The sequence below is a fragment of the Pituophis catenifer genome, unplaced genomic scaffold, assembly GCF_029215685.1.
Source record: "Pituophis catenifer annectens isolate HBS135680 unplaced genomic scaffold, rPitCat1.0.hap2 SCAF_15, whole genome shotgun sequence".
NCBI lineage: Eukaryota > Metazoa > Chordata > Lepidosauria > Squamata > Colubridae > Pituophis > Pituophis catenifer.
In genome coordinates this window covers 19,422,847-19,437,767 of record NW_027256895.1, presented here as the reverse complement: position 1 = coordinate 19,437,767, position 14,921 = coordinate 19,422,847, and the positions used below count along the sequence as shown (strand labels likewise).

Sequence of the window (14,921 nt, the reverse complement as noted above, 5' to 3'; positions counted from 1 at the left end):
CAATTCCACGTTCATAATTATAGAGTAGGTTATCATGCCTGTGTTAATTCCCAAGCCATGATTTTTCTCTAGATTGAAAGCAACACAAGGAGGCAGCAACATTTAAATAAACATTTAAATTTTAAAAAAGCACTCTGGAAGGTTGTTGTTGTTTTTAATTCAAATTTTTGTAGCTTTTAGGAAGCATAACATGGCACTATAAAATTATACTTGAAATCATTTTCTTTTTGAGAAAAGAAAAGTATTCCTCTTATTTTGATTTATCTTAAAATAACCTCCATAATGATATTACCTATAATTACAATGAAGATCTGAGAAAATAGATTTACCTACTTCAAAATTGGCAATCATTAATCTAAGAAACCAAAAAGTTAGAGAAGGGCAGCAGCCATAGCACTGACAAAAAATACAATAATAATAATAATAATAATAATAATAATAATAATAATAATAATAATAATAATAATTAGTGTGTTTTTATGTCAGCTTTATTTTCATGGTTTACACTCATTCAGGGTTTGGTAGTAGAGCCCTAAGGCTTCAATCCAATTATATAAATCCCTCATAAATCCAATTATATAAATCCCTAGCCAAGACTAAATTTCTCTTCCTTATTTATTTTTATGTACTTATTTCTTTAGCTTCTTATGAATACATCTTCGTTGCTTTTTATGATTGATGTTGATTGTTTCTATTTAGTATCCTATTATGAATTATGTTGATTGCTATTTAGTATCTATGTCAATCATTGTTGAATCTTATGATTTATGATGGTTGCATTCATGATTATGATCATGCTATATCACTTGTTCCTTGTACGTGTCCTTGTGTGTCCCATCTCATCATTGGCATCCTTCAGTCTCAAGAGACTATGGTAATGTGCTCTGGAAAGAGGTCCTAAAACAGCATCTAGTGTGAGTAAAAAGGCCAATTCGAGAGAGTCAATCCCTTCCACACTGAGGGCAGATATATTCTATCTCCTGCCCAGCCCCCAGATTTCGCTGATTCCAGGACTGCCTCTTTGCCTCAGCCTGCCAAACAAGTGACTCTTCGAATTGGAGAAGGCCATGCTGCGTCCCATCTCACTTAGCCAATAACTCCTATTCTATTCTATTCTATTCTATTCTATTCTATTCTATTCTATTCTATTCTATTCTATTCTATTCTATTCTATTCTATTCTATTCTATTCTATTCTATTCTATTCTATCCCATCTCATTGATACAGAGACTCTGGCCTGATTCTCGTGCATGCATTCAAGTAAAGGGACAGTAGCTTCTAAAGGTCTTTTTCTTGAGACTCATCATTAACTCTAAGCCTCATCTTTATTTGTTACCAGAAAATGGCTGCGAAGTGGAAAGCTAGAGATTTAAATAAGAAGAGTTTATTTGGTATTAGAGGGTTGTTGGGGCCACATGCATGCACACAGATTCATACATATAAGATTTATATATATAACAAGAATATTATTTTTCTTTCAGTTCTACTTGGCTTCTGCCATTCTATCATCTGCATCATCGGCATCTAAGTAAGGAAGCGCTAATTAAAGTAGCAGATGGGGGGGAATTACTGAAAGAAATCTGATCGAACTAATCACCAAAAATACTTTGTATGTTGAAATTTCAGATAATGTCAATAAAATGTGACAAATAAAAAAAGTATGTAGTAAAATTTAGCAGGGAATCCTGTTTAATTACAGACAAAAATGAATTCTTAAAAAAGGATCTACTGTACTTAGAGTGCATTGGGTGAGAAAAAGGCCACCAAAGTATTATTTGAACCTTGGTCACACACTAATTAGATCACAGAAAATGAAATGAGGCATATCTGTGGGGGCTCCCACCCTCTGGAATCAGTTGCCCCCGGAGATAAGAAGAATCCAGGACCTCAATGCCTTCCATCGTTCCCTGAAAACCCATCTTTTTCAGCAAGCCGGGTTGGCTTAAGAAGAAATTTTTAAATTCTTTTAATTAGTCTGTGATTCTTAACTTTCGGGCCAAAATTTATATATATTTTTAAATGTTTTAATATTTGTATTCCATGTTTTTTATCTTGGCTGTACACCGCCCTGAGTCCTCAGGGAGAAGGGTGGTATATAAATTGGAAAAAGCAAAAGCAAAGCAAAAGCATATCAGCTTGATTGAGAAATCTAGCTTGAAAGTAAATCCTGACAATGGGTAACAAAATTATACCTGTTTTTGAAAAGATAAAGGAATTTGAAGCAAACTTTTCTTCAACCAAATAGAGTGTCATCTAGAGATGATTCCTAATCTTACTGAACCATGTCCAGTGTTAGGGTTTAATTAGGATGCCCTAATTAAAACATGAGCCTCGAGCCAAGCTTCAAAAGAAATCCAGTTATTTATTAGAACCTTCATGTCGGCACATTCAAAAGTGAAGCCAGCTCTGACCCCAATCATGACCCTGTTTTCCCCATCTCCCCAGGGTGTCTCATCAATCACATTTGCCAACGGAGCAATTTCGCGGGTAGTAGAGCTCATTCCCCTCTGGCTGCTGTGCGTAACCCTGGGATACAGCCTTGAGAGAGATAAGTCTGGAATGTGCACCTGTCTTTGGCTGCCATGCTGTTTTGTCAGTTTCCCATCCCCCTTGCCTATGGCAACTTGAGAGTAGGCCAGGGATGTTTTGCGATTTGACATCCAGTAAAGGATGAACAGACATCATTTAAATTGCACCATGAAAACAAAACTCAATATGGACTGTGTGAGAGTCTTTGGCTTCAAGGTCCATCTCAGAGATAGCAAGAACAGAAAGAACATACACAACTGCCTGTGATGTTACTACTGTAAGAAGGTTAATGCATAGAATGGCCTGCTTTGGCAAGTACAGTTTAAATATCAGGTAGGAACCACTGTGTTTTCACAACTGGAGAAAAAGGAAACAATGTTGAAACATAGTTTAATTCACTCTTTTTATTAATTGTTCCCTTTTATTAAGATCTGGTCTAATTATAATGATGTAACATTTGGGGGAAAAGATAAAAGCCAGGAGCCCAGCACTAGAGGCCAAGATGGCAAAGATCTCCACAGCTATTGTATATTTTCCTTTGGTGCTTATGTAGGCAGGGACAAAAGACAACCAGACACTGCAAAACACCAGCATGCTGAAAGTAATCGACTTGGTTTCCTGGAAAGTGTCTGGTAACTTCCTGGCTATTAAAGCTGCAATAAAACTAACAAAGGCCAGGAAGCCCATAAAACCTAAAACACAATAAAACATTGCCACCGAACCTTCATTACATTCTATAATTATTTCACTATTTATGGACCACACGTCAAAGTCTGGGAAGGGGGGAGAAATTCCAAGCCACACCATACAAAAAGTACTTTGAATAAGAGAACAGGAGAGAACAATGGAAAGGGCCAGTCTTTGTCCAACCCACGTCCTCATCCTTGATCCTGGTTTGGTGGCCATGAAAGCAAGAACCACAGTGATGGTCTTGGCCAACATGCAAGAAACAGCCACGGAGAAGATGATCCCAAAAGCAGTCTGTCGAAGGAAACACTTCACCTTCATGGGCCGACCGATGAAAGGCAGAGAACAAAGGAAGGAGAGGAGGAGGGCGATAAGGAGGGTATAGGAGAGGTTGCGGTTGTTGGCTTTGACGATGGGAGTGTTGTGGTACTTCAAGAAGATTCCTAACACAAGGGTTGTGATAAAAGAAAGCACAAGAGCTGATGTGGCTAAGCCTATCACCAACAAGTCTCCGTAAGATAGATAACTTACATGCTTTGGCATGCATAAATCTTGTTTATTGTTTGGATATTGATCTTCTGGGCATTGGAAGCAATCATCCATATCTGGAAAAAAACAAATGTATTTATTTAAGTTAAAACACTACCAGAAAGCCCTTAGTATATTGCATGATATTATGGTGCCTCATTGATACAAATTATGCTACTTTTAGATGAGTTCCAGTGGAATGACTTTTTTCTTGATAAAGAGTTTATACTAAAGAACATATTATTATTATTAGATAGAAAGAAACTTTATTTCTTCCTTGACCACTAAAAAGACATCCAGTAAAAGAAACAAAGCAAAGTTCAACCCTTAGTATCAGTGAATTCTATCAACCTTTTGGGAGTGAAGGTTATGTTTAATATAGTAACATTTTGCTACTTTTAGACAGATAGATTATCTGTCTAAAAGCAGATTATCTGTTATCTAAGAAATAAAGAAATGCAAATTAGCAGAATGCCCTGTAAATTTAGATAAAACGGATAATCAATGTGTGGTAAATGTCCCTGTAGAACTGGCAGTGAATGGACCGTGGTTTCTGAGGCACCTACATTGTCTATCACAGGGGCAGTTTCAATTTTCATAATGAATATTTCTATATTTCTCATCTAAAACAGCTGAGGAGAACAGCATTCGCCCCACACCATTTTAGACAAATGGTTATCCAACATCTTCTTAAAAACTTCCAGCGTTGGAGCATTCACAGCTTCTGGAGGCAAGTTATTCCACGGATTATTTGGTGTAGCTGTCATAAAATTTCTCCTTAGTTCTAAGTTGCTTCTCCCTTTGATTAGTTTCTACCCATTGCTTCTTGTCCTACCCTCAGGTGCTTTGGAGAATAGCTTGACTCCCTCTTCTTTGTGGCAGCCCCTGAGATATTGGGACACTGCTATCATGTCTCCTCTAGTCCTTCTTTTCATTATACTAGACATACCCAGTTCCTGCAACCGTTCTTCATATGTTTTAGCCTCCAGTCCCCTAATCATCCTAGTTGGTCTTCTCTACAGTCTTTTGAGAGTCTCCACATTTTTTTTTACATCATGGCGACCAAAACTGAATGCAGCATTCCAGTAAGAGTTGGAAGGGACCTTCTAACTCTATTCTCTAACTAAAGGTGATACACTTATGAGGTTATATTTCCCAATTCCCTTATTTCCCAATTCTTTTTCTTGTTGAATTGAGAAAATGGAGAAAACTCCTAGCCTCAACTAGCTCAAGTGTCCCTCTATTAAATGTTCCTCCCTCTCTGCCTCTCTTTTTTTTACCTGTCTGATCTGAGATCTTCCCCTTTGGACACGGAGTGCAACCATAGCAGCAAAACAATTTTCCTTCAACTTTGGTCTTCCTGTAACCTGAATGGCACTTCTCATTACAGAGTGAGAGGGGTCTTTCCTGTTCAAAATAATAATAAAAAGATAGTTTGCAATATAGAAAAGTTTTCAAGTGCTATATCTGAAAAAATAAAAATATCCTTTCTGTCTGATATGGCCGAAACAAAATAATGAAAAATACTGTGAAATTTGAGGAAAGAACATCCCTCCTATTACTTAGGCTAGAGTCAATTTTGTGACACTTGGAAGCAAAGAGGCAGAAAGAAAAACTAAGGTGTGTTAATAAAAAAAAAACACCCTGAAAATTAGATCACCAGATGTCATCAAACATAGAAGCAAAACTGTTTCCTGAAACATTCAGATAAGGGATGAAATCCAGCAGGTTCTGACAGGTTCTGGAGAACCGGTAGTGGAAATTTTGAGTAGTTTGGAGAATTGGCAAATGCCACCTCTGGCTGTCCCCAGGGTAGGCTGGAAATGTAGATTTTGCAATATCCTTCCCCTAGGAGTGGGGAGGGAATGGAGATTTGCAGTATCCTTCCCCTGCCACGCCCACCAAGCAACACTACACCCACCAAGCCATGCCCACAGAACCGGTAGTAAAAAAAAATGGATTTCACCACTGATTCAGATGCGTCTAGATAAAACAAGCCTGAGGATATCATGTTATGACATTTCCCCTTCTAGCCAGCAGAATTGCTGACAAATAAATGGACCAATCTCATTCTTTGTTGACTTTAATAGTGGTGTGGTTTTGAATTGCATTTATCTTTTGTTGTTGTTGTTGTTGTTTATTTCTGCTTTTATTCCACTTCCACTCTAGCCTAAAGCTGGGAATTTCCACCAAGAGTAATTATGTGCCGCCAAGTACATGCACTCAAACAGCATTCTTCAAAATGAAAAAAGGTCTTCTACAGTCACAACAGAAGCCTAAGACTGAAAATCAAGCTTGTCAGATGTTCCATCTTTTCTATCCTGCTCTATGGAGTAGAGAGTTGGTCTCAGAAAGAAAACCACATGAAGAAACTAGAAGCATTTGAAATGTGGATTTACAGACAGCTGTTACTTATAAGCTAGGTTAACAAAATCACAAATGAGGAAGTGATAAGCCACCTGGGAAAGCAAACGGAAATAATCAAAGCCATTAAAAAGCAAAAGTTAGAATATTTTGGACATGTGATGCGAACACCCTGAAAAATACGGCAACTTTCACTTAATCCTTCAGGGAAAGATTGAAGACAAACAAGGTACAGGCAGAAGAACATCATGGCTTCAAAAGCTAAGGGAGTGATTTGGGTAAAACTCAACAGTACTTTTTCATGGGGCTGTTGACAAAAATAGGATCGCAACATGATTGCCAATGTGCGATGATGGATATGGCACAAGAAGAAGAAGAAGTACATGCACCAGGAATTTAGACTCTCAATTGACAAGATTGACAATTAACATCTTTAACTGCCTAAAAAAGCAATGTTGCAGTCTCAATATGCAATTTGGAAAAAGTCAAAACTAATAGAAACCATTCCGGAAAGCATAGGCATGTACTTTCTGCAATCATCCAGATAGAGTTAACTTGGATTAGGGAAAAAGAATTGAATCTCTCCAAGATGCCTTTGTGTTCAATAGAAATGTCTCCATAGCTGACAGTGATTTTAAAATCCATAGCAATCATTAAGAAATGAGTCTGGGATTTTTGATAGTCCTTAACATTTCTAGAAAGGATGCTCATCATCCAGTTGAGACAAAACAATTGGTATTTGCTCACTTCAGCCGTATGATTATACAATCATTGATTATTAAGTTTAGATGCAGAAAAAAATGCAAATAAGGGATCCTTGGTGCTCTCTGAGCTTGCTTGTTTTCTTGCAGATGTTTCATTACCCAAACTAGGTAACATTCCTCCCTCTATGTATAGGATGTAATGACCAAGGACCTGTCATATCAACCCTGAGCTTCAAGTATTCTCTTTTATTGTCTATGGAGATTCTCCGTCAGCCATGTTATGAGTGTCCCAAAGGTGCTTTTTCAAGAAGCAATTGGCTTTTCTGGTTTTTCTTTGAAGATGTTTCCCTTCTCATCCAAGAAGCTTCTTGAGCTTCATAGGATATTTCTTGTGGTGATGAAATAAATGAAAATTAACATCTAAACTGCCCAGCCTTCTTAAAGCTAAAGGTGTAAAAATCTGATAATAAATTACTGCTACTGGAAATGTTAAATCATAGCTAATTAAACTGTCCAAGTATTATTCGCTTTAATAAATTTATATTTTTTTAAATATTTATTTTTTCTGGAGTATTGGAGAGAAAGGAATTAGGCAATATTAAAATTGTTGCTATACAGTAGGTTATCTAAAAGCAAATGTTAAAGAAATAGTCAGAAGTGGACATTTCTTCAGAATGAAGGGAAGACAATATAAGCACTTTGTAATGAGGTATGAACCTGAAAATCATGACTCATCGTAATAAAATTGAACCAAGCCATAATGAAATAAGATGAATCTCACCTGATTAAACCGGTTGGGCCAAATGATCTTCTCTTCAGAAATAGTCAATGGTTCATCAGAGAGTGTTCCTGGATCTATCCTTCCAACTTTGACTCTAAGAAATGTCTGATTTGGAAATGTGATCCAGTTTATAATATCAAATCCTGCAACTATTTCCCCATTGCTATCAAAGGAAATCTCTCCAGTACTGCTATTAAATGATATACTCCGCAGAAAATGGTGAAGCTTTAGAAACACAAGATAAAAAAGGTACAAAGGTAAGAATGCATTTTAATAAATCAGCATCCATACTGTAATTAATTGCCCCTCAAAATGCTACTATAATGTAAACAAAGCAATTCAGCAAATAAAACATTTTATACACTGCTAGTAAAGTATTTAGAAATAACCATTACTACATGGTTCCACTGAAAGCTTCCATATATTACTACAAAGGCCTATAAACCAGGCAACTATATATTTTATTACGAATGAATGCCGTATCACAAAGAAAAGTCAAAAAGATAAACCATGTTCTCTATATCATAGAAATTGCCAAGTTTGTATTTGCTAGGATAAAATTGCATTTTATTCATTTTTCAGTGCAAAATAAGAATGTAATTTTAATTGTTTTTGATCATTCACCATAAATGGAGGGAGTTGTACGGTGGCCTAGAGGTGGAACTCTCGCCTCCCAATCAGGAGGCTATGAGTTCGATCCTAGGTAGAGGCAGATATTTCTCTCTCTGGGCACAATGAGAATATATCTGCTGAACAAAACTCTACATTGGTGACATCCTGCCACTAAACACTCTGCTAGCTCCATTCAGTTGCCCAGACTCCACCCCACAAGGGATTATGGGGTCATTAAAAGAAGATGATTCACCATAAATGGATAATTTGATGATGAGCCCAACAAATAGAAAAAGAATATTTATAGTTATACGTTAATAGTATTTCAGCTTCAACAGAACTGATGCTTAAATTTGGAGAACAATGAGACATTTAAGCAATGCAGCAAATGCTCTAAATAGTACAAATTAGAAGTTAGCTGTAAAACTTGAAAGCAAAAAAATACATCTTATTGTGTAGAAAGCAAAGCACAATGTATAAAACATACGGTATGAAGTTGGTGCTCACCAAACACATTGTGATCATCACTTGAAAAATATACAACTAGATCAATCATAAATATTGGATTGACTAAAAGCTGAATTTATATGTGATTTGCTTGAGGATGAAAAATCTGACTTGAACTGATAGTGGCGACCTGCGGGTCACTTTTCTAAGCTGCGTGCATGTGTGCAAGCTGCGCGCACTGGCAAATGGTGGTAGTATTATGTGAAATCCACCTCTGATGGTGACTATCACTTGCAAAACATGCAGCTGGATCAATCACAAATATCAGAATTTAATAAAAGCTGAAAATAGATCTGATAGGCTTAAAGGATGAAAAAAAAAGGCCGATAGACAACTTTGCAACTGAATCAATGAACTATATCTGCTGAGATGTTCTAAGTAGTCTGCAGTACTCACCTTCCATGACTCTTGATTGAGAACTTTCTGCCTCCTTGTTCTCCTTTGCCAGACTTGGGAAGAATACAGACTCTGCAAAGCATGTGCAATTGCATAGACAGCAATGTAGACACTGTAGCTGTGGGCAGTCATGCTAGTTTCAAACACAGTCATGGGGAGGCTCTCAAGTTTCTCCTCCCCAGTGCAAAGAGTCTCATCCTCTTCGTTTATAGGAGTCGTTGGGAACATACAATTAAACATCTGTTGCCAGAATTCTTTTAAAAAGCTGTCTTCTTTAGCCAAAGCTGGGTTTCTCATCTGAACAAAGTTTTGGAACCCTGATACCTCCACTGATTGCACTGAAAGGGACAGAGCTCCATGCATGAAATTAATGTCCCAACTCCTTTGAAAGAGAACCGATGAGAAGTCAACATCTGCCATCATCACCCAGATTTTTGTACCATAACCTAGATTGCTAAACTCCAACAGGTTGAGTAAAAACCTTACGTTTAATATACTTTGAAATTCCCCGTGAAGCAACACGACGTTAGTTGTGCTGTTGAAAACTGTGTTTAAAATGGCATGGGATCTGTGAACAGTTTTTTCATCTTCGCTGAAAAAGCCAGCTGGTATTTTTTCTATAAATTCAAAGCAGACCCCTTTTTGGGAAAACATAGGAAGAATATTCCTCCATAAAATATCTGCTATGTTGCCAATGTTAAGGAAAAATAACCCGATCCAGGTCCAGCCAAAATGCAGAAGGATCTGGAGAAGTCCTTTGTACTGACTAATTGCATTTGGGAACATCCAGTAGAAGAAATGAGATGGAGTTTGGGTCTTGATCTCTAGAGTAGAGCTATATGCAACCTAAAGGAAACAAGGAAACTGGAAAGGTTTAATGTCCGGGACCTGCAACATTTTAAAATTAATATTCATTATTTTAATTAATATTATTTGTGAATAGAATAGAATAGAATAGAATAGAATATAGAAGAGAAGAGAACAGAACAGAATAGAATAGTAAATAGAAGAGAGCAGAGCGGAGCGGAACAGAACAGAACAGAACAGAACAGAACAGAACAGAACAGAGTGAATGGAATGGAATGGAATGGAATGGAATAGAATAGAATAGAATAGAATAGAATAGAATAGAATTCTTTATTTTCCAAGTGCGATTGGACACATAAGGAATTTGTCTTCAGTGCGTAAACTCTCAGTGTATATAAAAGATATCAGTGATAAATCATGATCATTTAGATCTTTAAATGACATTCATTCATTTTATGAATGTATTTTCAAGCACCTTGAGATTCAAGGTGCTGGTGTTAACCTATAAAGCCCTTCATAGCTTAGGCCCAGGATATCTGTCGGACCATCTCCAACCAGCATCGACTTCCCATCGCCTGCTGCGTTCCCACAGAGAGGGCCTACTCAGGGTGCCGTCAGCTAGACAATGTCGGCTGGCAACCACCAGGGGTAGAGCTCTCTCTGTGTCCGCGCCCACCCTTTGGAATCAATATCCCGTGGCTCTTCGGCTGGCCCCCAACCTTCATACCTTCGCCGTGAGCTTAAGACCTGGCTGTTTAAACGCCCTAGCCAGGACTGATGGTGTCTACTGTTTTAAATTGGTTTTTAGTCTGTTTTAGTCTGTTTTAATTTGTCTTTATTGGGATTGTTTCATTTGATGTGAGCCGCCCTGAGTCCTTTGGAGAGAGGGCGGCATATAAATCCAAAAAATAATAAATAATAATAATAATAATAATAATAATAGTATTTTATGTCTGCTAAATATATAAGAATAGTAATAAAATATTAGAGAGACAAGATACCTAATGAAATATTTGAAAAGTCATAGGTTTAAAAACTAAGCATGTGTTTTCACCAAAAGAAAAACTCACTTGTACAAACTTGTAAGGTGTCATGATGGTAGCCATATCAAGAAAAGCAACAGGACTTGGTCCTCCAATGACAGCTATCAGATTATTTTGGAGATGACATTTATAGTTAGGGATGAATGCATCTGAAGCAAAGAGGAGCTCCATTGAAGCTTTGTAAGTATGTTTGGGACTAAAATAGTCATTGTAGATGTTGAAGCCTAAGGTCATGTTAGCTAAAATGAGAGGACTCTGATTAATCTCTTTCACAGCAAAAACCAAAGCCAAAATGTGTTGATAGCTCTGAGTCAGCAATCTGCAAAACAAATAAATAGAAAATTACTGTATTGCCATTGGCATTTCAGAACTGTTAAGAAGGAGAGATTCTTCTCTAATAAGTTGCTAAGGTACAATACATATATTAATAGAGAAAGATTGAAACATAGCTTTAAAAAAAGAAAACGGAAAACTTGCTCCCAATTTTAAAACACACAATTGCTTACACATGATCCAAAAGCACGTCCTGGAATGGATGTCTTCTGTATTGTAATATGCTCATATAAATGAAAGACTGTGAGAACATGCCACCAAGAATCTGGACTCCTGGCTGATGATATTTAAGAAGGTTAGTAAGAGGCTGGGTCTTGGAGCATTTTGACACTGGCACTCTGCAGACACTCTTAGGAAGGGGCACTAATACCAATAATCTGAATATTACAATCATGAACGAAAATTTCCCCATAAAAGAACATTTCTCCATCTGGCCCATTAACTCTGAGGTAACTTTTTCTTAGATTCTAAGTCATGTCTTATTAACCTGGTAATACAGTCTTTCTCAGTAGCATCTGTAATTTCTGAACTGGGATATTTAACTTCTTTTTTCTTTGGTCTGTAACATCATCAAAAATCACCAGAATTCTCCACATAGGAAAGTGGAAAGTTTCCCAAAGAAGCTTCAGTCCAAGTCGCTATTTGTAATTATAGGACAATCTTCTGGGTGATTCTCATGCAATTTCTCTCATTGATTCTCTCAAAGATCTCACTACCGGAGATCATTAAGAGGGCAAAAACAGAGAGGACAGAGGAGCTGAGAAGTGGGACAAAAGTTACACAGAAAAGAAATCCAAAATCTAGATGTGTCTCTCTATGGGTTTTCATGCTACATCTCTTACATTGGTCCCCTTTCACTCAGGAATTTGGAAGCAGAGGAATTAAAACTTAGTTATAAAAATCCTTTAATTATGTGTTTTTTTTAGGATCTCTACCCAAGGCCATCTAGAGACAGAAAAAAAAATGCTGTCTGAATCCCACACCTTTCTCCCAGGTGAAGGAAAAGTGGCTGTGTCTTCCCTACCGGTTCGGAAGCGATATTCTAGGCTTCTTTGGTTGTTTTGTTGGCTTTATATATTTTAATAGAATTAAAGATACTCAACTCCTCATAAATCTAGTTTTTAATATTCTTTGGAAACAAAATGGACCCTGACATAATGGAAGAATAACACTAGGAAGAAGATATTGGAAATGTTATCAAAAAACAGGCACATACTATCACCTGTGGTGGACATGCCCAAAAGCAAAAGAATTTTGGGTGAAAATGCATACCTAGTTAGAAAAAAAAATGTTAAAACAGCATATAGATTTTAAACCAGAACTATTTTTGTTAGGCATAATACCAGAAAAATATGATAAAGGGAATGCATATGTTTTAACAGCAGCAAGAATTGTATTTGCACAATATTGGAAAAGTGAGGAAACACCTACAAAAGAAGACATAATTTAAAAAATATTGGACTGTACAGAAATGGACAGATTAACACTGATGATAAAAGAAAAAAGAAAAAGAAGACACAGAATATTTTTGAACTTGAGACTTGTTTTATTAATGATTGGACATCAGGGGTAGAAATTAGGAATTTAAGAATTATTACTCTGTAAACGAATGGACTCAGACAGTACACTGTTCACCAAGCACATATTGTATGTAAAGAGAAAAACAATTAAAAAAAAACACTAGGAGGAAGAAGAAGACATTCTTTGGAAGCAAAGAGTGTACAATATTTCCTACTTGACAAACTAGATTTAGTCATTGAAGTTATCCGGGGCAACTCATAATGATTTGCAATGTATTGTAGCTATGTATTATCTGTCTAAGTATTACAGGGAGTAAATGTGATGGAATTTTGGCCATTACATTGGAAGAAACCTTGTACTTTATTATTGCATTTATTTTCTTTTGTAGAAATTTGAAGATAAATAAGTAAATAATTCTTAGGCCACTACTTATTTTCTTGTTTTAGTAAAGTTTTAATGACCATCCATGATTATTTTCTGGTCTTGAAACCACATCTTGAATATCCATTTTGTTTGTTTAAAATCTGTGATCTCTGGCATTTTGACTGGAATAATGGGATTGAAAGTTATTTTTTAAAAAAATTGTTTCCTTTTATCTACCACAAGAAAATAAATTTAAAAAGTTAGTCTTATTAGCAAGCTTCCACTGAATTACCCTCATACAACATGTTATTCAGAATAACAGAATAACAGAGTTGGAAGCGACCTTGGAGGTCTTCTAGTCCAACTCCCCGCTCAGGAAACCTGCTGCCCCACTGCTCAGGAAACCCTATATTATTTCAGACAAATGGTTGACCAATCTCTTCTTAAAAACTTCCAGTGTTGGAGCATTCACAACTTCTGGAGGCAAGTTGTTACACTGATTAATTCTTCTAACTGTCAGGAAATTTCTCCTTAGTTCAAGGTTGCTTCTCTCCTTGATTAGTTTCCATCCATTGCTTCTTGTCCTGCCTTCAGGCGGTTTGAACAGTAGGTTGACCCTCTCTTGGAATCCTAATTTTAGAATCCTAATACCTCCACTGATTTTACAGACAAAGACAGAGCCCCATGCATGAAATTAATGTCCCAACTCCTTTGAAAGAGAAACGATGAGAAGTCAACATCTGCTGTCATCACCCAGAGTTTTGCATCATAATCTACATTACTAAACTCCAACAGATTGAGTAAAAACCTTAAATTTAATATACTCGTGAATTCTCTATGAAACAACACAATATTAGTGGTGCTGTTGAAAACCATGTTTAAAATTGCATGGGATCTATGAACAGTTTTTTCATCCTCGCTGAGAAAGCCAGCTGGTAATTTTTCTATGAACTCAAAGCAGACGTCTCTTATGGAAATCATGGGAAGAATATTCCTCCACGAAGTCTCAGCTATGTTGCTAATATTAAGGTAAAGCACTCCAAACCAGGTCCAGCCAAAATGCAAAAAAAGCTGGAGAAACTCTTTGTTCTGATGGAGAACATTTGGGATCAGCCAGTAGAAGAAACAAGATGGAGTTTGGGTCTTGGTCTCTAGAGTAGAGGCATACGCAACCTAAATGAAAAAAAAATATGGGAGAGATAGTTAGGTCCACTGAGAATCCCCCCCTCTCTTTGGCATTAATAACATTGCTACATTTCCAGGTGAGATCATTCAGCCATTGTATTTTATGTCTCCAAAATAAAAGTAAAGAAATGTCACTAAATGTAAAAGGTTTAAAAACTCACTCTGGGTTTTCCTTAAAGAACTTACCTGTGGAAACGTGTAGTAAGTCAGGATAGTAGCCATATCCAGAAAAGCCATAGAACCTGGTCCCTCAATAACTGCTGAAGACCACATTTATAGTTAGGGATGAATCCATTTGGAGCAGAGAGAAGTTCCATTGTAGCTCATATGTATATATTGGGCTAAAAAAGTCATTAAAGATGACTTTAATGACACCCTAAGAAGCCCAGGGTGATGTTGGGTAAAATGAGGGGATTTTCATTAATCTCTTTTGCAGCAAAAACCAAAGCTAAGACATGTTGGTAGCTCTGAGTGAACAATCTGAAAAGAAAGACAGGAAGGAAGGAAGGAAGGAAGGAAGGAAGGAAGGAAGGAAGGAAGGAAGGAAGGAAGGAAGGAAAT

The 14,921-nt window shown here is 36.9% G+C and overlaps 1 protein-coding gene across 1 annotated transcript; it reads right to left on the bottom strand.

The window, feature by feature from the left end:
- Window positions 1-2,919: 2,919 nt before the first annotated feature.
- On the bottom strand, window positions 2,920-14,633 carry LOC139324538 (vomeronasal type-2 receptor 26-like). Its single transcript, XM_070954249.1, has 8 exons — window positions 14,547-14,633; window positions 13,827-14,348; window positions 12,514-12,563; window positions 10,986-11,277; window positions 9,109-9,954; window positions 7,594-7,818; window positions 5,025-5,151; window positions 2,920-3,821 (listed from the first exon to the last, which is right to left on the bottom strand). The coding sequence occupies exons 1-8, from the start codon at window positions 14,631-14,633 to the stop codon at window positions 2,920-2,922; spliced, it is 3,051 nt and encodes a 1,016-aa protein (XP_070810350.1).
- Window positions 14,634-14,921: the final 288 nt, after the last annotated feature.